The sequence below is a fragment of the Myotis daubentonii genome, chromosome 18 (genome assembly GCF_963259705.1).
Source record: "Myotis daubentonii chromosome 18, mMyoDau2.1, whole genome shotgun sequence".
Taxonomy (NCBI): domain Eukaryota; kingdom Metazoa; phylum Chordata; class Mammalia; order Chiroptera; family Vespertilionidae; genus Myotis; species Myotis daubentonii.
This window is the reverse complement of record NC_081857.1, coordinates 28,183,030-28,207,884: the sequence shown is the minus strand read 5'-3', so window position 1 is coordinate 28,207,884 and position 24,855 is coordinate 28,183,030. Positions and strand designations below refer to the sequence as shown.

Genomic DNA, 24,855 nt, shown 5'->3' with positions numbered 1-24,855 from the left:
ATTTGGGAGTCAGTTCAGTATAGAATGATGCTTAATACTGCAGACTCTAGGTCAAGCTGCTTGAATCCTATTTCCACCGACAGCTATCACTGTATTATTGGGCATGTCATTCAACATCTTGGAGTCTCAGTTTTCCCTTCTGTAAAATGGGAATAATAACAGGGTTGTTGTGAAGATGATTCATGTTATCACTTGGCACATGTAAGTATTCAAAATGTTAGCTATGTCAAAGAAAAATGCTTCACATCATGTTTTAGAAATGAATTTTCAGAATCACCAAATTAATTTCTCAAACAGGCATAAAAGTAAAGCTATTTATATGCTGGTAAAGTCACAAAGTTAATGAGGCCTTGGGCAAGATTATCCAATTGTAATGTACACTGTAAACCCAGTTTCCAACCATAAACACAGCTTAACAAAAAGTTTCCAACCACAATCACAGTCTGGTAAATTCAATTTCCCACCACAAACTTGTAAAAACAAGCATAGCTGGAGACCAAGGGCACATCCCATACGAGATGATAAATCTCATAAGTAAAAATGAGATTATCAGAAGAGAAGTTAAAAGGTGGAGGGGTTCTTGCTACTCACAATGAACTAGTCAGGAGGCATTTCATGATACAGAAAAGAATAAATCTAGTTTAAAAATGATCTTCATTCCACCTGAGTAATCATCTTAGTGCCTTAATGGTGACTTGTTATTCCACAAACTTCTCCCTTAACCATGCAAGGGTGTGATTACATTTTTAACAGTTCTTGGGTAAGAGATTTAGTTTTCCTCTCCAGGTTTTTCTTGAAATAGTATCGTGACCTGGAGTCCATGGTTTCAGCATTTTTGACCATGGCACACTCAACCTACTTCCTATTACTATTATTTTGGTGAAGAGGTAAGGATTCTGTGTGATTAGGAAATACACTGTGCCATGCTGGTGAACAGAGTTAGGGGAGCTAATGTGGTGAGGAGAGGGCCCTACGTTATATAAAACGCTCAGCAGCAGTGCACACACGTAAGAACACTAGCTTAGCCCTAGCCGGTTTGGCTCAGTGGATAGAGCGCCGGCCTGGGTACTGAAGGGTCCCAGGTTTGATTCTGGTCGGGGGCATGTACCTTGGTTGCGGGCACGTCCCCAGTGGGGGAGTGGGGGAGTGGAGGAGTGGAGGAGTGGGGGGGGGGGGGTGGGAGGCAGCTGATTGATGCTTCTCTCTCATTTATGTTTCTGGCTCTCTATCCCTCTCCCTTCCTCTCTGTAAAAAAATCAATAAAATATATATTTTTAAAAAAAAGAACACTAGCTTAATTTACTGAGTCCTGAGTACCCGCTCCTGCCGACGCTCTGCATGCATTTACCCTATGAGATGCATGTACCTTCCTCCATTTTATAGCCAGGACACGGAAACTTGGGGTATCCACATCCCCAGTTAGCAGCAGGGCAGGAACCCGGGCTCACAGCTCCGCTCAACTTGAAGAACTGGGCGCGCGGCTGAGCGAGCGGGAGCCTGAGGGCGCTTCCGGCGCCTGGTCCCGCCCCGGCCTCTGGGGGCGGGGCATAGCGCTGCGCATGCGCCAGGGCGGCGGGCAGGGCCGAGGGCGCCCCCCGCGAGCCGCATGTCCCGGCTGTGGTCGCTGTTCGGGTTTGGGCTGCTGGTGGCGGGATCGCGCCTGCCGCGCGTCCGGTCCCAGGCCAGCGCCTGCCGAGTGAGCCCCACCTGGTGGGGGCCGCAGCGGCTGAGCTCGGGCGGCCGCGGGGACCCGGAGGTCATGGCGAGCGCGCAGGTGAAGCTCTTGAGGTAGGCGGGGCTCCGGCCGGGCGCGCGGGCGGAGGGCGCTGTGCCGCCTGCGGGGCCGAGCCCCTGAGCAGAGGGTTTGCTCAGCCAGGAGGAGGCGCAGGCCGTGGACGAGGAGCTGTTCAAGGAGTACCAGTTCAGCGTGGACCAACTCATGGAGCTGGCGGGGCTGAGCTGTGCGACAGCCATTGCCAAGGTCAGCGGTGCCACGCTTCACCCGGCCGCGGGCCGGGACCCGGTGGAGGGGGCGGGACAGTGGGGCAAGCTTGGGCTGTTGGGCCCCAAGCCACTCGGAATCCCCGCTGGTTCTGCCTTCAGGCATACCCCCCCACGTCCCTGTCCAGGAGCCCCCCCACTGTCCTGGTCATCTGTGGCCCTGGGAACAACGGAGGCGACGGCCTGGTCTGCGCTCGGCACCTCAAACTCTTCGTGAGTATGTGGAGGGCTGCGGGCGGCTGTACCGTCGCTGGGATCTGAACGTGAATTACCCCTTTCCTTTCCTCGCAGGGCTACCAGCCAACCATCTATTACCCCAAAAGGCCGAACAAGCCACTCTTCACTGCCCTGGTGACCCAGTGTGAGAAAATGGACATCCCTTTCCTCGGTGAAATGCCCCCAGAGGTAGGCGGCTCCGTTCACTGCTCTCCTCCATAGTGACCATTGTGTTCTCTCTTCCCTCCGGTTTCTGGGCTGAGCTCACCTGCTTATCTTCCTCTAGAGCAGTGGTTCTCAACCTTCCTAATGCCGTGCCCCTTTCATACAGTTCCTCATGTTGTGGTGACCCCCAACCATAAAAATTATTTTCGTTGCTACTTCATAACTGTAATGTTGCTACTGTTATGAATTGTAAATATCTGATATTTACATTAAATTATCACTATAATTAAAGCATAGTGATTAATCACAAAAACAATATGTAATTATATGTGTTTTCCGATGGTCTTAGGCCACCCCTGTGATAGGGTCGTTTGACCCCCCAAAGGGGTCACGACCCACAGGTTGAGAACCGCTGCTCTAGATGTTAAACTCTTGAAGGGTAGGAACAGTGCCCGGCGCCTCCCCTGGTCACCCCTTTCACTCTGTAGTCATTCCTCTTCCCCTAGGATACAGTGAACACATTATCCTAGGAGCCGAAGTCCGTGCCTAAACCCTTTCTGCAGATGCATGGATTTAGGGGGGTGGGAAACTTGAGAGCTTGATGGGCTTTTATTTTTTTTATATATATATATTTTATTGATTTTTTTACAGAGAAGGAGGGAGAGGGAAAGAGAAACTTCGATGAGAGAGAAACATTGACCAGCTGCCTCCTGCACACCCCCCACTGGGGATGTGCCTGCAACCAAGGTACATGCCCTTGACCGGAATTGAACCTGGGACCCTTGAGTCCGAAGTCCGATGCTCTATCCCAGCCGGGGCAAACTACGGCCCGTGGGCCGGATTCGGCCCGTTTGAAATGAATAAAACTAAAAAAAAAAAAAAAAAAAAAAAAAAAAAAAAAAAGGCCATACCCTTTTATGTAATGATGTTTACTTTGAATTTATATTAGTTCACACAAACACTCCATCCATGCTTTTGTTCCGGCCCTCCGGTCCAGTTTAAGAACCCATTGTGGCCCTCGAGTCAAAGTTTGCCCACCCCTGCTCTATCCACTGAGCCAAACCGGTTAGGGCAACTTGATGGGCTTTTAAAAAATTTAACACATATAAGTGGTTTGTCCAAAGTAACAGACCAGACCATGGCAAAGCCGAGACCAGAACCTGGCCCTGCTGACTCCCAGTCTCAGGTTCTCCGATGCTGTAGCCTCCCCAATGGCAGGCAGGCAGAACTCGATGTCTTGACCTGAATCAGGGACCCACTTGCACTGAACTCTGTCTCAGAATATCATCTGAATGAGACAAAATTGTATTTGTGCCTCTGTGGGTACAGGGGACAGCCTCTCCTATTAAGAGCTCTTTGTACAGCTGCTGGCTCTGACATCCTTGACTTTTCCTGTTCCCCCACAGCCCCAGCTGATCGATGAGCTATATGAGTTGGTGGTGGATGCCATCTTTGGCTTCAGCTTCAAGGGAGATGTTCGGGAGCCATTCCGCAACATCCTGAGCATCCTGAGTGGACTCACCGTGCCCATTGCCAGCATCGACATTCCCTCAGGTGCTGGGCTCAAGGAGGTTGGGATTGGGGCCCTGCCCTGTTTTGAGGTAGGTACCTAGGAATCCTGATCCTTGACTCAAGGCTCAGACCAAGTCTAAAGTGAGTCTAGAGGTGCAGAACACAGCTGGGAGCAGAGTTCACGAGTACCCTTTGCATGTTGGCTCCAGGAGACCTAAGCCTGGGCACACAGGGAGCTCCAAGGATGCAGTCCTAAAGGGGCTCCCAGTTCTTTAGGTCTGGGGTAGAGCAAGGTTTGGAAGAGGACTAGATAGACACGTGGCCTCTTCTGCTCTTCCTGAATGCAACCCTCTTTTCAGGATGGGATGTGGAGAAGGGAAACCCTGGAGGGATCCAGCCAGACTTGCTCATCTCCCTGACTGCACCTAAAAAGTCTGCCACCCACTTCACTGGCCGCTACCACTACCTGGGGGGTCGTTTCGTACCACCTGCTCTGGAAAAGAAGTACCAGCTGAATCTGCCACCGTACCCTGACACGGAGTGTGTATACCGTCTGCAGTGAGGGAAGGTAGACGTTTGTTCTTCCCAATAAAGACTTCATGCCTCTCTCTCCCAGAACGGTGGAGACCTGGAAGCTCTTCTGGCTATAAAGGTTAATGGGTGGTCAGCAACACTGGAGATATGGTGTCCTCTTAGGGAAGAACAAGCAAGAGAAGTTGCTGTGGCATTTGGGGGCACTACATACTGACTTTCAGATGCTGAAAAAGTCTCCCAAATGAGGTGCTTGTCCTTTATACACATCAACTCTTACCCATTAGGGACACAGGACACTGGATGAGGTTCTCTAAGCTTTCCCCTTCCATTCAACAATGTGGCAAGACCCCAGGCGGTTAACAGAAGGAATTTCTTCAAAGGTGCCCAGGAAACTTAATTTGTATTTAGGACCTTCCCAGGCTGGGAATGGAGGTGCCAGTCAGGACTGATATATAGGCTAGGAGCCCAAGCTGACATTTATTGACTCATTTGGCATAGTGTTAGAAACCAGCTCACAGAATGAGAATTGCATGTTTTCCTTGGCTTCACAATATTTAAGAATCAGGACATATCACATAAATCAACATTTTCAGTTTCTTTTCGCAAGGATGCCCCTTCAAAGGGTATCTGCATTCCTATTCCCAAAGCCCCAAGCACTCCTGGTCCCTTGGCTGCCTGGCTCCGATGGGCATCTGAGTTCATGATCTCTGGGTTAGGAGCTGCAAAGGGGAAGAAGCCCATTCCCTCAATAAGGCAGGTGCTACCGCTCCTCTCAGCATGCTGGTATCCAGAGCTGGTTCCTCCTCGGGAAGGACCCCTCACTGGGGGGGTGCAGGAGACCTGCATCAACTCAGGTCTCTGAGGCCTCAACAACTCCTGAAAAGAGATTGAGGACTACCCTCACCCGACCTTCAGTCTCTCTTCTTCAGTTTCTTCTTTTTTGCTCTCTGGTCAGTGCTGACTGTGGCTCTTTCCTCCTCTGCTTGCTGCTGCCTCCTCTGCTTACCTCTGCTGCTTGAGCCAGGGTGTGCTCTGCTCTCTGCTTCCCTAATCCTGCCATCCTCATGTCCATCGCTTATGTCCACGACACCCTCCTGATGCCGCTGTCTTTTCTTGCTTCTGCGTTTCTTATCACTGCACGCTCTGCTTTCTGCTTCCCTCGTCCCACCATCTACCACAGCTTCCTCACCTTCTTTATCCTCTGTATTCAAGTCTTCCTCCTCCTCGCACTGCTGCTTGCTTCTGCTGTGTGAATCAGTGTGTGCTTGGCCCTCTACCTTCTCTGTTCTGATACCACCTACATCCCCCTTACCTCCTCCTCTACCTAAGACCCCCAGCTTCTCCGCTTCATGGTGCTGCCTCTTCTTTTTCTTCCTTTTCCTGTGGGATGAATCAGTTTGTTCTCTGCTCTTTAGTTCCCCAAGCCCTCCTGTTTCTGTGACCTCTTCCTCATCCCCTACAGTTGTCCCCTCTTTCCTATCTTGAAGTTGTCTTTTCTTCTTGCTTTTCCTGATGCTCTGGCCAGTACATTCGGGATACTCCTTGTCTGCGTTCCTTTCAGTTGCTGTAGCCTCCTCTTCCTCTTTCTGCTTCTTTTTCTTTTTTTTGAGGGGCTTGCTCTCAGTCTGCAGTTGAGAGACCCCAGGGTCCTGGCCTCTGAGCTGAGCCAGGAAGGCCTGCTCCTGGGCCTCCAAACGAGCAAGTTTAGCCTTCATCGTAATTCCATGACGGGCAGCCCTGAAATAGGGCCAGAGTCAGAGGGCAGGTATCAGGAAAAAGCCTCATTCTTGAGACTGTAGGGGAAGTTGGTAGGGGAGGAGCTATCTTAAAAGCAGCTTCAGATATGGGCAGGTAGTATGAATCACATTCCTGGGATAAAAAAGAGTCAAGAAGTGGTACAGGCCATCCTTAGGGGTGGGCTTGTGATAGGGAGAGAAGGGAGACTCAGGAGCTAACAAGTAACTACTTACTTGTGTGCTGTTCGACCCTCACAGGCTTGGAGCAGCATCTCATCAGTCAGACTGGTGGAGGTTTGGGGTGGGAGAGATCAGAAATTACAAACAGATCTGGTGGAAAAGCTTGACCTCTCCTCCCCTCTAAAACATTCCTTCGAGATACAAAGGTTAGTACAGCACAGTTCCACCCCGAAGAAGCCCCAGCCAAGCATTATTTTAGACCTGGTCCTTTCTCGAGATCTGCAGCATCTCCTCCCACTTGCCCCCAGCGCTAAAATGAAGTCTCACATTTTTGAAGGCTGGGGCTCCTGGTTGTCGTCATCACTGCAGCTTTCCAAGTCCTTGTCTGGCTTCTCCCCATCTGAGGTCAGTGTGGCAGTCTAGAAGAAGGAATCATGAGGTGGACAAGGCCCACTCAACACACCACTGCTATCCCTTTTCCCTCCTGGGAGCCTCCCCAGGAATTCATACCCAGAGGCACAAATTTGCCAGCCCCCAATATCACTCCTGCAGACCACAGAGAGCTGCACCAAACTGCGTACTTCAGCTTGAGCAGAAGGGCTGTGGGAGGTGGGGGGAGAGCAGCCCTGGCCTCCTGGCTAGTGGGCACAACCAGAAGGGAGAAAGGGCCATCAGGTCTTCACAGTGGGACAAGTGTCCCCGGGTGGTCATCCCATAGTTCAAGTATCTTGACACCTTTCCCCCCCATCCCCAACACCTACGCACAGTACTTTACTTGACCAGATTGAGAACCTACTATGGGCCAAGGGTTGAGGATACAGAGTGGAAAAAGAATGAGATGATCCAGCCCAGATGGAATCTACATGGTGAGGGGGAAGGGAATATGGCAGAACATTAGCAATTAGGATGAGAGTTTGTGCTACGGGAGGGGTACCCACGCAGATTTCAGGGTTTAGGAAACAGTTTCTAGAAGTGGCTGAGCTCTGGGAGACAAAAAAAATCAGGTAAAGGAGGAAAGGGAGTAGAAAAATCCAGGCAGAGGGAATAGCATGTGCAAAAACTTAAATAACGACTCCATCTGGCTAAAGTATGAAGATCCTGAGATAAGTGGCAAGAGACAGAGCTAGAGAAGGTGGCAGGGACAAGGCCACATGAGCCAGTCTGATAATCTGTCGTTGTAAATCAAGGAGTTGTCGATGAAACAATGAAATTTTTGTTTTAGAGCACTCTGGATGCTGTGTGGAGGATGAACTGATTGGAGCGGGGAGTTAGATTAGAGGTGATGAGTCTGGTTTATAAGGTTGTTAAAGGTAGGAGATGATGGTCTGGGATAGAAGATGGCCACAGAGATGAAGAGAAATGGGAAAGATTTGCTAGATACCATGTAGAGACCTTGGCACATAATAGATGACCATTAAATATTAGCTCCCTTCTATTGATATGCTTAGTAGGTGGGAGTCTGAAGACCTGGGTTCCAGTCCTGTCTGCCATTACTAGCCAACTGTGGGCTCTTCAACAAGCCCTTCTTGCCCCACCGTTGGCCACACGTGCAAAATAAGAATGGACCAGATAATCTCTCAGGTCTCTGACTTCCAAGTCCTTTGAATTGGACATCCCCTCCCTGCCTCACTCTGGCAGCTCCTGATTATGCCCTACCACCCACTCTGTTGCTGCCCCCCGCCCCCCCAATTCTTCCCTAGGGTCTGAGCAGTCGAAGCAACAGCAAGGGGTTGCTCACAGGATCCCACTGTTAGGACAATCCTGAGAATATGCAGGGCATACAAGGCAACTGTCTAGGCCCCAAGGAAGGGAAAAAAAAGGATGAACCCTCTCACCCCAGCCTCTAATACCTTCACAAACTTTTGATACAGCATGTTGGGCTTGGGATGATTATGACGGGTGGTCTCCTTAGAAAGGCGCCTTATCTGTACTCCGTCCTGTGGGGAAGTTTCAGTGAGTGAGTGACAGTCTCTTGCTCCCTCACCTCCACCTGTCCCAGGCCTCATGGTTCACACGCCTGCCTATTAGAGCTCATACCTGCTTAGTGTCCACCACCAGGCTGGCTGCCGTTCTGTTGAAGAGCTCATTCCACCAGTGGTTTGTGAACTCCTTGGCAGGGTCATGTCCCACCTGCCAGAGGAAGAAGTATGAACTCCGAACCTGCCTCCCTGTCCTCAAGGGCTCCCCCTCCCCCATCCACACCTCCCTCAGCCTGCCCAGTCTTACCCCATGAGTGTCCTGCTTTAGCGTCACCCTGAGGGCCTGGGTAATGCCATTCTCCTTCCGGCCCAGGCCTTTGCCTGCAGAAGACAGTGAGTGACTTAGCTTATTCTGCCTGCTCCAAGCTCTCACAGGCACCCCAGCACATGCCACTGGTAGCACTGAGCAAACTCTATCCCTCTCGGAAGCCCTCTGAGTTCCATTCTTTCTGACACCTCTCCATGCAGTCCCCCTGCCGTTATCTCTTCTTCTTTATAATTCTTTCAGGACAGATGTCGTGTTTCTTCCCCTCTGCCCCTGTCCTCCCAATCACTTCTTAATACCCATTGTCAAATTTCTTCCTCTTCTCCCCTTTTTTGGAAAAGTCAGAAATTTTCTTCTGCAAATTTCCCTTTAAGCTAGTTTCCCTCCTCCAACTGAGTGGACTGCATAGGGATATTCCAGGATGATGCCTCTCCCTTGGGCAGAGGGTAGGCAGGGAATTGGGGTCACGTGGAAGGTACCCATGGGGATCACCTGGAGTCCATCCGTGCTTTAGCAGCTGCTCCTCAGCAAACTTCATCCCATGACTCCTAACCTCCGGGGTGACCTTCATGTTGAGAAAAGGGTCACTGTCCTCAGGTCCTCACCAGAGAAGAAGAGGTCACTTATCATCCCTTTAAGAGGAAAGGAGAGAGAGAGCCGTCAATACACCCAATCCATCCTGATTGCCCTCACGAGAATTCTTTCCTGAAACTGAGGCAGAGACAGAGGAAGGAGCCCTGGTCCTTGGGGAGCTCCCTGTCTCACCAGAGAGGTCAATGCCAACGTGTCAAAAGTTAGTAATACCTACACTGATGGAGAGCTCACCGCATGCCAGGCTGTGCTAAGTCCGTACATGAATCATGTCACTTAATCTTCCCATCCCAGGAAGATTTTCTGAACTTTACCTCCAGGAAAGTATGACTATCCCTGTTTTAAAAATGAGGAAACGGAGGTCTAAAGAGGTTAGACGAGTTGCTCAAGGTCATGCAGCTAATGTGTGTAGAACTCAAACCCAGGCAGCTTGTGTGCAGTCCCCACTCTTTGCCATGTAAAAACAGCAATGAGATGCTTGTTAACCTGAGTTATAACAGTACTTAGTAGAGCCGATACCCTACACCTATGCCCTAGCATATACACTGTCCTTTCAGGGTGGGTGCCACACACCTCTTCCCCACTGCCACTGTCTTTCCGTCTTGTTCACGCACCCCTCTTGAAATTGTCCAGCTCAGAAAGGACACTCTTACTGAGCACTTAATGCACAACAGGTGGATTACCCATATTCTAGTTTCATTTAATCCTGACAGTCCTGTTAGGTATTATCATTACTTGACAAATGAGGGAAATAAAACCTGTGTTTCTTGCCTGGGATTACACAGCTAGTAAGAGATGGAGCTGGAATATGAGCCTAGGTTGCCGACCCTAAAGTGGCCCTCTTTCTATCACATCCCCAACTAATTTCATTTTTAATTATAATGTTCTTTTTTAAAAATGGTTGTTATTGCCCTAGCTAGTTTGGCTCAGTGGATAGAGCATCTGTCTGTGGACTGAAGGATCCTGGGTTCTATTCTGGTCAAGGCTTGATTCCTGGCCCTGATTGAGTGCATGTAGGAGGCAACCAATTGATGTGTCTTTCTCACACTGATGTTTCTCTTTCTCTGTATCTCCTCCTCCCTTCCACTCTCTCTAAAAATCAATGAGAAAATATCCTCAGGTAAGGGTTAACAAAAATAAAAATAAAAAAAGATTCTTAAAAAAATGTTTTTATTGATTTTAAAGAAAGGGAGAGGGAGAGAGAGGGAAAAACATTGATGTTAGAGAGAAACATTGATTGATCACCTCCTGCACACACCCCAACCAGGGATTGAGCCCGCAACCTGGTATGTGCTCTGACCTGGAATTGAACCAGCGACTTTTCAGTGTACTGGATGATGCTCAACCAACTAAGCCACACCAGCCAGGGCCTAATTGCATTTTTTTATAGTCATTCCACTGTTCTTTTTGGACCCCAAAATGGCTTTATTGAACTTAGATACCAGATTTGCCTCTGGAGTGGTTAAGATGGCTTATTACAAAAGGCATTCAAAACGAAGACTAGTACTGCTGACTCGATTCACTAAAGTTAACCTACACAGATCGTTTATTACAGGCACCGCAGACTAATTTTAAAGCTGATCAATGGCATTACTGGGGTAATCCTGCAGCCTCCCAAAGTGACAGTTCTGAAGGTAAAACTTTCATGTGAGTTTAGGAAGGTCTAGTAAGTATGCTTTAAAAAAATCAGATACATCATTTTTTAAAATATCTATTTTTTAAATTAATTTCATAGAGGAAGGGAGAGGGAGAGAGAGAGAAACATCAATGATGAGAATCTTTGACTGGCTGCTTCGGCACCCCCCGAAACTGGGAATTGAGACTGCAACCCAGGCATGCGCTGGGAATCGAACCGTGACCTCCTGGTCCATAGGTTGATGCTCAACCACTGAGCCACACCAGCCGGGCTGAGATACATCATTAAGCCACTCCTCCTAAGCATTATATATTAGGCTTAAGAATGATGACAAGCCCAGCCACTGTGGCTCAGTTGGTTGAGTGTCACCCCATGAAACAAGAAGTCACTGGTTCGATTCCAGGTTAGGGCTCATGCCCAGGGCTGTGGGCTCAATCCCCAGTAGAGAGCATGCAGGACACAAACAATTGATGTTTCTATCTCTCCCCCCTCTCCCTTCTTTCTCTAAAATCAATAAAAACATAAAAAACAAAACAAAAAAAATGATGACCAGTCTGGTTAGGTTTGAAGAATAGCAAATTCAGAATGACTCACATTTCTGTTCACATTTCTACTGTGAAGAACGATTACCTGTAAACCTAGCAGATACCTTGACAGTCCCAACAGAAAAGCATTGCGTGAAGCCCTAGTCAGTTTGGCTCAGTGGATAGAGTGTCGGCCTGCAGATTAAAGGGTCTCAGGTTCGATTCCGGTCACCTCACATATGCCCGGGTTGCAGGCTCCATCCCCAGTAAGTTGCAGGAGGCAGCCAATCAAAGATTCTCTCCCTCTCTGAAATCAATAAAAATATATTTAAAAAAAGAAAAGCATTGAGTGAAGAAATGGCCCTATCATGTTTCTTGATACTGTTAAAGTAAAATTCAAACACTGAAGTCTTTAAGGCCACCTCAAAACTCTGCTTCTTCTCAGAAGTTATCTATGACCTATCAGCTCCCAAATTTCAGTAATAATATAATAATACTTATGTATTTACTCGATGACAGCCTGTTGTTAATTGCTTAACACAGATTATCTCATTTAATCCAACAACCCTTTAGGACATGGTATTACTGTAATCTGCAAACGAAGAAATAGCACTGCGAAGTTTAATTACTTGCCCAAATCAAACAACTGGCATGTAGTGGGTCCAGGATCCCAGGATCCCAGAGCCGGCGTTAATGGCCACACTCCTGTCTCTTACAGCTCTGTGCTCTCTGCAGTATCCCCCACCTGCCCCTTGTCGCGGTCATTGAAACAATACGCCCTGGGGCCAGGGACGGGCTTTGTTCCCCAACCTCGGTGCACTTGGCGCAGCGCCAGGAAGTGAGAACGCGTTCAGTCCGTCGTTGAACTGAATGGCACGGGGCTGCTGTGGACTCACAGTGGACCCCTGTGGACAAAAGCAGCCAGGTCTCTGGGAAGGCTGCGAGCACGCTCTCAGGAGCTGTCTCCTCTCCGGTCGACCCGAGTCTTCCGGGGAAGGTTCCCGGGCCTCGCTTCTTACAGCGGATCTGACGAGCCGGCTACCTCTTCCCTGGGCCTCCTCCTTTGAGGTCTACATTCCAGTCCCCTCTGCAGTTCCATGTGGTAACACTACTCTCTTGAGCCCGGGCTCCAAGCGGCACCACTCAGGAGACAGCAGCCCTTACCGTCACTGCGGGATCCTCCCGGCGGAAACATGTGCAGATCTGACTTGTGAGCCGCCACCTTCCCGGAAGTACCGTTTCGGTCCTTCTAGGCTGTCGAAACCATAGAGACGAATGCGGGAACCACTGTCCCGGTCCTCCCAGGAGAAACAGTCTGGGGGTGGGCCCATTGCTGGTATGGTTGCTATAGAAACTCGGCCCCCGAGCGTGCCCATTTCCGGAGGGCGGGGTGAGGGGCGGGGGAGGGTTCCATTCACTGCCACTGCAGTGTCTGAGCGATCAAGGCACTTACGTGCTAAGATACCGAAAACAGCTTCGGGTCCAACGCTGAGCCAGCCCCGGGCACAGATAAGAGGAAGGAAACGCTAGGGGAAAGCATCGAGAGTGCCCTAGAGATAGGTGGAGGACAAGGAGGCAGCACCTTTGGGGTGAATTTTGCGGGCACAGTTATTGATAAAAGCCTAGAGATTAGAGGTTTCAGCAGGTCCATCAAACATTTTTGACCCACAACTGTGTGCCAGGACCTGTCCTTTCGGTACTGGTGATAAAATGTGCATAAGACACGAGCCCTGACTTCACTAGTACCTATTCAGGGGAAGTTGGGATCCTGAGTGGGACTGGAGGAGACTGGGGTGGGGCATGGAGAGAGATGTAGGATCCGGAATGCAAGCCAGGATGAGGGGTTTGGACTGGCCATAGCAGACAAGGGAAAGAAGATAATGCAAAGAAGTCAGCATCCCCATCCCCCAAACTGTTCCTTCACCGAGCCACCCAAGGACTAAAACCTGAAAAAAGTATCCGTCATTTGCCTCCCTGTATCAGTATTTATGGTAAATTAACGCCTCCTAGGAACTTCAAAAAGGAAAACTGCCATTTCATAGTAAAGCTTTGTCATGATTGCTCAATGTGTCATACTCCCTTATGTCCATAAAAAATCTTCCATAGAATTAATTTTAGTTTGAAAACACACTATGCCGCCGAAACCGGTTTGGCTCAGTGGATAGAGCGTCGGCCTGCGGACTGAAAGGTCCCGGGTTCGATTCCGGTCAAGGGCATGTACCTGGGTTGCGGGCACATCCCCAGTGGGGATGTGCAGGAGGCGGCTGGTCGATGTTTCTCTCTCATTGATGTTTCTGACTCTCTATCTCTCTCCCTTCCTCTCTGTAAAAAATCAATAAAATATATTTAAAAAAAAAAAAAAAAAAAAGAAAACACACTATGCCACATAGTGCCCTGGTGGATAGCTCAGTGGCTAGAGCGTCCGAGTGGTAACGCAGTCTTCTTACGCCACCTGCTGTAGAGCTCAGGTATAGCATTTAATTTATTTATTTAAAATATATCTCTTTTTTAAAAATACATATATTTTATTGATTTTTTTACAGAGAGGAAGGGAGAGGGATAGAGAGTTAGAAACATCGATGAGAGAGAAACATCGATCAGCTGCCTCCTGCACACCCCCTACTGGGGATGTGCCCGCAACCAAGGTACATGCCCTTGACCGGAATCGAACCTGGGACCCTTGAGTCCGCAGGCTGACGCTCTATCCATTGAGCCAAACCGGTTAGGGCTATTTATTTAAAATATATCTTTATTGATTTCCGAGAGGAAGTGAGAGGGAGAGATAGAAACATCAATGATAAGAGAGAACCATGGATCGGCTGCTCCTGCACACTGCACACTGGAGATCGAACCCTCAACCCAGGCACGTGCCCTGGACTGAAATAAAACCTGGGACCTTTCGGTCCACAGACCGACACTCTATCCACTGAGCCAAACCAGCTAGGGAGGGAATTTTTATTTTTAAAAATGATTTTATGTGGAGAGATGAACCGGGGAATTTATATGCATATATGCATGACCAATGGACACAGAAAATAGTGTGGGGAAGGCCTGGAAGGGGTGGGTTCGGGGTGGAGGGGGCCAATGGGAAAGAAAACAAAGGGAATATCTGTAATACTTTCAACAATAAAGATAATTTTTAAAAATGATTTTGTTTGTTAAGTTGTCTACAATTAAATGTATCATTGTATAATCACTTTAAAAAGCAATAAAAGTTGCCTTCTAATTTATTTATTTATTTATTTATTTATTTATTTATTTATTTTTTAAAGTTGCCTTCTAATTTAAATGATTATTCTAGCCCGGCTGGCATAGCTCAGTGGTTGGGCATTGACCTATGAACCAGGAGGTTGCTGGTTTGATTCCCAGTCAGGGCACATGTCGGGGTTGCGAGTTCGATCCCCAATGGGGGGTGTGCAGAAGGCAGCCGATCGATGATGCTCTCTCATCATTGATGTTTCTGTTTCTCGCTCCCTCATCCTTCCTCTCTGAAATAAATAAAAACATATTTAAAAAAAGATTATTCTATAATTCATTCTGGCTTCATTTAAAAAACACACAGAAGTTTAACAGCATGTATACCTCTTGTATGCATGGGAGTGACCAGGAAAAATGAGCAACTTATTCTTAAGTTTAAATCTTTGAGCTTCCTGAAATGTACTTAGTTAAGGCAGGGATGGGGAACCTTTATTCTGCCAAGGGCCATCTGGATATATATAACATCATTTGAGGGCCATACAGAATTATCAACTTAAAAATTAGCCTGGTCAAACACCTCATTAACTCACCCCTAAGCTTGGCAGACCAAATGACGTTCCACACCCCTGGTTAAGGAATGAGTTATGGACTCAATTTTTCCCCAGGTGATTAATTGTCCCAACCTCTAGCATCCTGAATATTCATCAATAGGCATCTCATTAAATAAATTATGCTGTAGTCACCCACTGGAATACCGTGCAGACAAAAAAAAAATGAGGAAGCTTTATGTCATGTGCTAATAGGACAGATGCTCAAAACATATTATTAGGTGAAAAAAGCAAGGTAGGGAACAGTTTGTATGATATGATTTCAATTCAATTAAAAAAGGATATATGGGCCCTGAGCAGGTAACTTGGTTGGTTGCAGGATTGATCCCTGGTCAGGGCACATGCATACAAGAATCAATCAATAAATGCATAGATAAGTGGAACAACAAATCGATGTTTCTCTCTCTGCTTCCTCTCTCTGAAATAAAATTTAAAAAGAATAAATGCATGATGTATGTTTCTACTTATCTGCATTCTCGTAGAGTCTTTTTAAAATATATTTTTATTGACTTCATAGAGGAAGAGAGAGGGAGAGATAGAAACATCACTGAGAGAGAGCCATTGATTGGCTGCCTCCTGCCTGCCCCTTACTGGGGATCGAGCCTGCAACCCCAGGCATGTGCCCTTGAACGGAATCGAACCCAGGACCCTTTGGTTTGCAGGCCAATGCTCTATCCACTGAGCCAAACCAGCCAGGGCTTATAGAGTCTTAAAAACTGACAGACTGAGAAGTTTAGCAATGGTTTAATTGTTATAGGGGGAAGTGAGAAGGAAGGAAGGAAAGAAGCACTTGGCTTTTTATTTTATCCCTGTAGTAGTGGTTGAGTTCTTTTTCACTATGTGTAGGTATTACTTTTGTCATAAAAAAATAAGTGGGACATTAACTTTTGTGTGTGTGATTTTTTATGTATTTTTAAAAATCAGGTGATCCTTTAAAATCAAGCTGTTAGTGTTTGTTTTGATTGATTCTATTCTCTTTGGCGTGTTCCCCCCGCCCCCCCCCCCCCGCCCCAGCCCGCCAATAATAAGAGCAAAATGTATTGAGTGTGTTGTAGGAGTCAGGCACTCTTCCCTCCCTGCCTTTTCCCCTAAAGTGCCAACTCTTCCAGTCCTTCATGTGACATTCCCAGTAATAAACTGGGATCATGCCATCATCAGGGATCAAGAAAATTAGCCAAACGTGCCCGGAGGGGGTAAGCTGAGCCTGTGATGTTAGGGGAAGAGGTGTCAGGACTCCATGCGTGTTCTGGATGATTCCACCTCCCTCTGGTCAGTAGGGAGCAGAAGTGGCAAAATCCTCTCTTTAAAAGATGCTAGTTCAGTGAAAAGTTGCCAGCTCAAGCCTGCGCAGTCTGATTCGATTCCTATTTTGCAGTGCCTTGGGGAAAACTGAGAATGAAAGTGACCTTGAGCACACTAAACACAGCTTGACTGTTTACTATGTTCACTCCTGGTCTGTTCCTTTCTCATCCTACCCTGAAACGGTCCTTTAGGCATCTATCAACCAGTTCTAGGTTTACCTCCATGCCAAACTCAGCCTTTTATGGACTTACCTACCAGAGACTTCTAAACCACAGTTCGGAAGTGATCTGGGGAGAAAGGAGCGGTGGGTGAGGCATGAGCCTGGGAGTGGTGGTACGACGGGCTGTGGAGCCTTCACTGTAGACCCGCCCCCCCTCTGCGGGAAGCTGTTTGAGTTGGGTGGAAGCCAATCAGATGCGCTGGCTCAGGGTGTCCTGGCCCAGGAGACAGGGGTTATTTGACTCTTTGTCCTCTCTGCGAGGAGGGAAGGGCTTAGAAACAGGGATGGAGCCGAAGGGAAAAGGCAGTCAATCAAGTCCATGTGACGAGCTCCTATTATTCAATCTATAGTGAAAACCCTGGCGCTCTTCCAACTTGGAGGGTCAAGCAGAGGAGTGGACGGAGGGGTTATTGAAAAAAGGAGCAAGTTCTAGGTTTGACCCAACAGCTGCCTTCTGCATGGTCTTGGGCAAGTCCCTCTCCCCTCCATCTCCTCTGCCTCTGGTAACCGAGGAGGCTAAAGCATCCTGAAGTTCCCTCCAGTTCTGAAACACCAAACTCCTGGTGTGGGGTTGCTCAGCAGAGAGGAAAGAGGGCTAAGAGGCCATTCGAAGCTCAGAACATTTCTAAATGGCTGTTGGTGGAGGGAGTCCTCCCTCGGCATTGATAGCAAACAAAAAGGAAATGTGCTTGCTTATTCTGGGTGTTGGAAAGGTTCTGTGTCTTGATGGGGGAGCGGGGTAATTACATGGCGTGTGCACATGTCAAAATGTATTGAGCTGTGCATTTTGTTGCCTGTAAATTACACCTCATTAGAAAGGTTTTTAAAATGAGCTTGAACTCCAATAGGAGTTTAGACTTTAGAAAAAAACTTCCTAACAAGAAAGACTTGAGAGAAGTGAATTTCTACCCAGGTAAGTTCTCTTGAGAACTTTAAGATTATGTACCTATGCTGAAAGAGGAGGTAGGGAAGTAGGGAAAAAAAATAATATGACCACTCTTTTGGAGAGCTTCCCCAAATCCTTCCAGCCTCAGACATTCCCATACCATGTCCCTTCCTGGGGACAGAAAAATCCTCCTTGCTGTCTAATTTCCACCTCCACTATTGCAATTCTAACCACACACTCTTCCCTCTATGGAGCCCAGCCTCACACAAGATCTCTTTAAAGCCTTGAAGCTTACAGCATTGAAGGAGACCCCATTTCAACCTTCTGACTGACCATTCTCTGCCCCTCATCTCATTGTGTTCCCCTTGGGGATGTTAGTTCCTATTCTAAGCCCACCCCCACCCAGACCCCTTTTCCGGTGGTGTGTGCCAGCCGGTCCTGCGTCCCACATCCCCAGCTGTTGACATTTTATTGCCATTACCCAAAGGATAAAGAAAGGGCCCCTGTTGTTTCAACAATGGGGGAAAGACGGGGACAATGGGAAATTGTGCTGCCGATGGGGTGGGGACAGAGAAGGAAAGGACAGACAGATAGACAGATGGGGGGCTGGACAGAAGGGGTCAGGTTTCTGGAAGCAGCTGGTTCCCACCTTGAGAGCCTCTTCCCATAGGCGATGCGCACCCAGGCACCGGAGGGCAGAGGTGAGGACTTTGTTGGGAAAGGAGGAGGGGAGGGGTGCTCCATTCCCCCGCCGCTCTTCTGGGTTTTCTAAGTTCCGGCCTATCATGGAGTTAGTGCCCATAAAGCCAAGATTGTTGACCCAGCAGCTTAGCCTGCAGATGAGGCCCATATGGAAAAATGCAGGCATCGGGAGCTTGACTGCTATGGATCTTTGAGCCTCATTTCTATGCCTATTGGTCCAACATCCTCATACTCACCAATCAATACCCTTCTCTGGTCCGAGAGCATCTAGATGAACCAGGGCACCTCACTCTCTGTACTCTTCCAGGTGGTCATTTCTGGTTGCCTCCTTTTCTCCATACCCCTTCATGGGTCCCTGCCCCATATCCCACACCCAGCATCTTCCCCTGGGCCCAGGGCAGTGAGCACGGCAGACATAGTGCCTGGTCACAGGGCTGGACATGGGTCACTTACCCTGGCTCAGTGGAATAATGGGTCGTGGAGTTCTTGGACCCTCGGCTTCTTCTGTGAGCTCAGGGCAGGAGCCTTTCCTCAAAGGTACAAAAGGCGCAACTGCACTGACCAGATGCCTAAGTCCCAGGCTCTGAGGTGCTTGGACCTCCCAGTGGCAACTCCTTCACCTGGAACCTCTTCCTCCAGCAGGACAAAAAGCTGCCAGGCACTGCTCCCTCCATCGCTGTGAAGAGACCAGCTTTTAACAGGTAGGTGCTGGAGCTGTTGCTGCCCTCTCTCATTCTCTGTCAGGAGTATGAAGGTGTGTGTGCACTTGCTCTAAAATACACAGAAATATAGATCAGTCATAAAGAAATTAAGCGTCAGTCAGATCCTGATTCAAATCCCAGAGAAGCCCTCCTCTCACAAGCTGTGTGACTTCACTCGTTTACTAAAATGTATGCTCCTTTGTGTGAGTATATAAAACTGGGTTCAATCATCGTTCCTACCTCGTAGGGTTGCTGACAGGTGTAAATATAAGAGTACACATGTAAAGTGTGTAGAGCCGTCTCAGGCACGTTAATGCTAGCTATTACTATTGGTCCCTCAGTGAGCCCGCCCCCACTATCACTCTGCTTACCAGGTTCTCCTGTACTGAACTGGTTCTCTTGCTCGTGTCCCTGTCCCAGATACTTTCCCTATTAGCCACGGGGAAGTCCTTTCTGTGCCTAACCCCCATTTCTCGTCTTTGACCTTCATTTGCAGAAAGATGGAGCTCAGGTCCTAAGCCTTCTGACTCCTCCTCAGTGTTTCCTCCCTCTCTCCATGTCCCAGCTCTCCTTCCCAGAAGTCCTGCATATGAGCTCACTCATTAACACACAACACACATTAATTTAGTACCTACTTCATGCAAGAAACTATGTTGGGAGCTGCAGAATGAGCAAACACATACATAGCACTACTGCATATCAGGCACTATTTTAAGCAGTTTATCTATATTATTTTCATCAAATCCTCACAACTACTCAGTAAGGGAGGTGCGCATTATTATCCATATTTTACTAACGAGGACATTGAGTCAGAGAGAAGTTAAGTAACTTGTTCAAAGTCATGCAGTTAGGAAGTGGAGGAACCAGATTTTTAAAATGAATAAAACTAAGTTAAGGGGTCCTCTGCTTTAAAAATAAATATCAAGGTGATGAAGAATAGATACAATAAAGGAGAAAAAGAACTACTGAACTAGACAACTGTGTTTGCAATCTTTTTTATAACTATAACTTTATACTTTACAATTACTGCAAACCTTACTACATATACATATGTATTACTTTCAAATTCACACAGCTGACTTAGCTGCTGATAAAAGTACTTCTAAGGGGGAAAAGTCCCCAATCCAGTGCAGCAGGGGAACCAGACAAGGGGATCACAGGGCACCAGAGTGTGGTGAACTGGGGGGAAGAGAAAAGGCTTCCCAAAGGAGGTGAGAGTGAACCTGGACTGTTCTGGAGCCAGAAGTCCAACATGTGTGGAGTGCAGTGCAGAAGGCACAGGTGGCGAAGTGCAGGGAGAGACTGGATCACACAGGAACTGGGCTTTATGCTCAGGGCAACAGGGAGAGACTGGTAAGCAGGACACATTTACTCTGGCTTCAGATGGCAATGAGTGTGGGAGAGGATAGAGACTGGAGCTGACAATCCAGATGGCAAGGCTTGGGAGGTGGCACTTGTGATGAGAAGGGGATAGGTAGAGGACCTGCTGACTGAGAGATGGGAGAGAGGAAGCAGGATGGGCAGAGGAGGGGGTGTGGTTGCTATTGACCCCCTCCCCCTCCCACTTTCCTTTTGCCATGAACATAAGCCCCTTATTACTGCCCCATGGCTTCCAGCTGGAGAGTCCCTCTGAGGAATCCCTGCTGGGAGTTCATCTCCAACCCTGCTTTCCCCGCCCTGTCCCCATTCCCTTAGTCCTGAAGAATGGCCCACCCTTGTGCCTTGTAGACCCAGCTAGGCTGACTCCCCATCATGCAAGGTTGGCTCAATCTCCCCACACTCTGTCACTTCCTTCTCCTGTGGGCCTCCACCACCTTCCACAGAGCTCTCGGGGACCCAGGTAAGATCTCAGTTCCTGCCCAGAATCTGTGGGCGAGAAGCTCCAGGTGTGGGAAAAGTGGGAAAGGCAGCAGTTGGAGGTACCCAGGGAGTGAGAGTTATTGCTGAGTGGGCAGCGGAGGAGAGAATGGGGCCGCCTGGGGAACAGGGTCTGGATGGGCACTTGGCACAGTGGGGGTCAGGGGGTTCCTGCCACTGTGGCCCCCTCTGCTCAGCATCCTACCGGGGCCCCCACTACCTCCTGCCCCCCATCCACGAGGTCATTCACTCTCGTCGTGGCGCCACGACCACGCTGCCCTGCATCCTGGGCACCCTGCCTCCCAGCTACAAGGTGCGCTGGAGCAAAGTGGAGCCAGGGGAGCTCCGGGAAACCTCGATCCTCATCACCAACGGACTGCATGCCCGGAGCTACGGGGCTCTGGAGGGCCGAGCCAGGATGCGGAGGGGGCATCGGCTGGACGCCTCTCTGGTCATTGCGGGCGTGCGCCTGGAGGACGAGGGCCGGTACCGCTGTGAGCTCATCAACGGCATCGAGGACGAGAGCGTGGCGCTGACCCTGCGCCTGGAGGGTGAGGCCCGGCGGTTCCAGCCCCCTCCTCGCCAGCGGGGGAGACGGGCGGGGGCGGACCCGGGTATCCCAGGGCTCCTCCCTCAGCATCTCCCCCGCCCTCTCGGCTCGGCTGCCCCGCCTGTTCTTCCCCTCCCTGTTCTGCCGGCCCTCCCCAGGCTGTCTGCCACCCCACAGGTGTGGTGTTTCCGTACCAGCCCAGCCGGGGCAGGTACCAGTTCAATTACTACGAGGCGAAGCAGGCATGCGAGGAGCAGGGCGGACGCCTGGCCACCTACGCGCAGCTGTACCAGGGTGAGCGGCCCGGGCACCGCCTAGGTCCCCTCCGGGCTGTTACAGGGGCCCCAGCGGAGGCGACCTCCGGGTCTGGCTCCTGCCTGTGACGCCTCTAATCCCTCGTCTGCCGCCAGCATGGACCGAGGGGCTGGACTGGTGCAACGCGGGCTGGCTGCTCGAGGGATCCGTGCACTACCCTGTGCTTACCGCGCGTGCTCCGTGCGGCGGCCACGGTCGGCCGGGGATCCGCAGCTACGGGCCCCGCGACCGGAAGCGCGACCGCTACGACGCCTTCTGTTTCACCTCCACGCAGGCAGGTGAGGGGCGGGCGGGCGAGCGCTCGGCGCTAGGGGCGGGGCCTGGCGGATAGGGGCGGGGTCTGGCGGGTGGGGGCGGGGCCTGGCGGGTGGGGGCGGGGAAAGTGAAAGCCCTGGGGCTGGAGATCCGCCCGGCTTGGTTGTCTCTTCGAGGCCTGGCCACCGCCTCACGCCACCCCCTCGCTCCAGCCGGCCTCCCGCAACCCCATCCGCACCCCTGCCCGCTCCTCCCACCCAGCCCGGCCGGCTCTCCGCAGCCTCGCCCTCGACGGGAGGCTGAATCCCCGCTGTACCCCGCATGTCCTGCTCTCGGCCAGTCAGTGACCCGCTCCGTCCCCAGGCCACGTGTTCTTCGTGCCCGGGCGGCTGACCCTGTCCGAAGCCCAGGCGGCATGCCGGCGGCGCGGGGCCGTGGTGGCGAAGGTCGGGCACCTGTACGCGGCCTGGAAGTTCTCGGGGCTGGACCAATGCGACGGCGGGTGGCTGGCGGACGGCAGCGTGCGCTTCCCCATCACCACGCCTCGGCCGCGCTGCGGGGGCCTCCCTGATCCCGGCGTGCGCAGCTTCGGCTTCCCGCAGCCCCAGCGGGCCAGCTACGGGACCTACTGCTACTCCGAGTAGGGCCACCGCGCCCCTTCCGCACGCGGACAGCGCCTGGGAGTCGTGGCGGGGTCTCTTGCTGCCCTTTCCCTCCAGCCTCTCCTCCCGCCAGATGAAGAGCAGCCCCTCCCGACCCGCCTTCCCGGGCCTCCTGACGGGTCGGGTCGGGTGTCCGGAGGGGAGGTGGTGGCGCCCCGGTGACGGTGACGGTGACGGGGTGTAGCTACGACCCCGGACCTGCGGATCAAGGCCCCGTGGCGGTTCTCGTGCCCCCAGCACACAACTCAGCCACTGCTAGGGGGTGGGAAGGGGGCGCCCAGGGGACATGAACTGACCTCTGTATACGGCAGTAAAATAACGGGAAGTTTTTGTGTTGGACGAAGCTGTAGGCGCAGCGAGGAGTCGGGGGTGAGGGGGATGAGCTCGATAAAGCGTGCTGACTGCGCTCTTGAAGGGCTGCTGCCGCTTCGGGGTGAGCCTGTGGGAGGGTGGCGAGGAGGGAGAGCTGCAGGCACCGAGCCCGGTACAGACGCGGAGAACCCAGGGTGTTCGCCGAGCACCACCAGGGGGCGCCACAAATTCACCTAAGATTCCTTCCAATCCGCCGGAAGCGTTCCAACCCCTAGTCCTACACCCCACCACCGAACAAATAAAAAGACCTAAAAATATTTCTAAATGTGTTTGTCAGTCTCCCAGGAGGGTTCTCAGGACTACTATTAAAGAAGGGAAAATTATACCATTGTTACAACTAACGGGAAATCAACCCCGTGGAAGGAGGAGGCGGCGAACACCACACCAGCACATCCCGCAGGGTTGATACTTGGGGTGACTGTGCGTTTGGTTTAGCGCTCACCACCACCATGGCCGCCAGGGAAAAGGGGCAACGGGACCGGAGCACTCTTAACATCTGGCTGAAGGAAGCATTCCAGTAACTCTACGTACAAACTCGAATGCCATTAATTCATTTTTCATATATATAATTTTTAATTTTTTACTGTTCAAGCAATCTATCTGCACCACAAAAGCCTGGTCTAGAGAATAGTAATGACTGGAGCAAAGGTCATGAACTTTCTTAATGGCACTTTGTACATGTAAACTTGCATTCCAAGACGGTTCTTGCTATGATTGTTAAAGATAATTCATCCCATAGCACTTTGTATAAGGGACAGAGAGTGATCAAAGAGTAGCACTTTCAATAACCCTCAGATAGCAAATGAAATATTTGTGCTAGTTCTAAGCTTTGATTTTCCTGTCTTGGTCATTGGATAATACCTTCCTCCCAAGGTTGCCGTGAGCAGAATTGAGACAATGCCTGTACTGGGTAGTACATGCCTGTTACACATAAGAGGCACTCAGTAAGTGGTAACTATAATAATCAATGATTGTTATTATAACAATAGCAACAATAGAACAATTATTATTATTCAGGTTCTTAGCAGGTAGCTTGTAGGATTAGTTGCTGTATGGCATTGTATTAGTCAGAACAAGCTAACTTATGATGTGACGACAAACAAACCCCAAATCTCAGTGGCTTAAAATAAAAGTTTCTCACTTAGGTAGGCTACATGTACATTATGGTCAACAAGGGGGTGGGTCTTCTCATTTTAGTTATTCAGGGACCCAGGCTGATAGAGTAGTCACCATCTCAAATGCTGTAAGTTACTATGCCAGAAGTAAAAAAAAAAAAAAAAGCTCTGGCCCAGAGGGACACCTGTCCCTTCGGTTCACAAGTCAGTTTTCCAGAACTGATTACATGGTCCCACTCAACCACAAGGGGGCGGGAAAGAGCAGTCACCTTGGCCTATAGAAGCAAAATTGGAAATACTATTTGGTAGCAGCAGCAGTACCCAAGTCTACCACAAGCACCAAGGAGGGCAGTATAGATTCTGGGACACATTGGTATCCCTCCCCCATCCCCCCATCTTATCTCAAAACCATTAACTGCATTTAGGGAATGAATTCATGTAATGAATTACAACCACAAAGACCCTTTTTAAAAATAAGTTAACATTTACAAGTGTCAGGGATTTGGACGTGGACATATCTTTTTGTGGCCACCATTCAACTCACCCATTAACTTTTTATGTAATACCTACTGATCATTTTCTAGAGCCATTATTTCATTAGGAGTACAAAATGGAGATGTTCTAATTTTGTCATCATTCCTTCACTTTTTAGCTGTACTCTGTAATCATCTACTATAAAGGAAAATTTCCCTCATCAACTATAAATGTAAGCTTAATGCTTGATTCTATTTCATTTTTCTTAGGTGGCTGCTATGGACTATATTTTGTGCTTC

General features: G+C 49.7%; 3 protein-coding genes across 8 annotated transcripts; 2 read left to right on the top strand and 1 right to left on the bottom strand.

Moving 5' to 3' along the window:
- The first annotated feature begins 1,551 nt into the window (after positions 1-1,551).
- Positions 1,552-4,565, top strand: NAXE (NAD(P)HX epimerase). Its single transcript, XM_059674398.1, has 6 exons — positions 1,552-1,788; positions 1,873-1,981; positions 2,104-2,214; positions 2,293-2,406; positions 3,789-3,936; positions 4,254-4,565. Exons 1-6 carry the CDS (start codon positions 1,607-1,609, stop codon positions 4,454-4,456), a joined length of 867 nt encoding a protein of 288 aa, XP_059530381.1. The 5' UTR covers positions 1,552-1,606; the 3' UTR covers positions 4,457-4,565.
- Positions 4,566-4,886: 321 nt separating this feature from the next.
- LOC132220799 (G patch domain-containing protein 4) lies at positions 4,887-18,857 on the bottom strand. Of its 4 annotated transcripts, none has more exons than XM_059674392.1 (8): positions 18,709-18,857; positions 9,081-9,220; positions 8,571-8,644; positions 8,382-8,474; positions 8,195-8,281; positions 6,672-6,763; positions 6,399-6,449; positions 4,887-6,165 (listed from the first exon to the last, which is right to left on the bottom strand). In XM_059674392.1, the coding sequence occupies exons 2-8, from the start codon at positions 9,157-9,159 to the stop codon at positions 5,340-5,342; spliced, it is 1,302 nt and encodes a 433-aa protein (XP_059530375.1). In that variant the 5' UTR covers positions 9,160-9,220; positions 18,709-18,857; the 3' UTR covers positions 4,887-5,339. The 4 variants fall into 4 exon arrangements, with proteins under 4 accessions (XP_059530375.1, XP_059530374.1, XP_059530377.1 ...); XM_059674391.1 differs by lacking the exon at positions 18,709-18,857 and adding an exon at positions 12,504-12,682; XM_059674394.1 differs by lacking the exon at positions 18,709-18,857 and adding an exon at positions 12,236-12,392.
- On the top strand, positions 18,032-23,224 carry HAPLN2 (hyaluronan and proteoglycan link protein 2). 3 transcript variants are annotated; one of them, XM_059674396.1, is made up of 7 exons: positions 18,032-18,254; positions 18,898-18,956; positions 20,685-20,796; positions 21,011-21,364; positions 21,541-21,657; positions 21,774-21,956; positions 22,297-23,224. In XM_059674396.1, exons 3-7 carry the CDS (start codon positions 20,709-20,711, stop codon positions 22,575-22,577), a joined length of 1,023 nt encoding a protein of 340 aa, XP_059530379.1. In that variant the 5' UTR covers positions 18,032-18,254; positions 18,898-18,956; positions 20,685-20,708; the 3' UTR covers positions 22,578-23,224. The 3 variants fall into 3 exon arrangements, with proteins under 3 accessions (XP_059530379.1, XP_059530378.1, XP_059530380.1); XM_059674395.1 differs by having other exon boundaries at positions 18,895-18,956; XM_059674397.1 differs by lacking the exon at positions 18,032-18,254 and having other exon boundaries at positions 18,870-18,956.
- Positions 23,225-24,855: the final 1,631 nt, after the last annotated feature.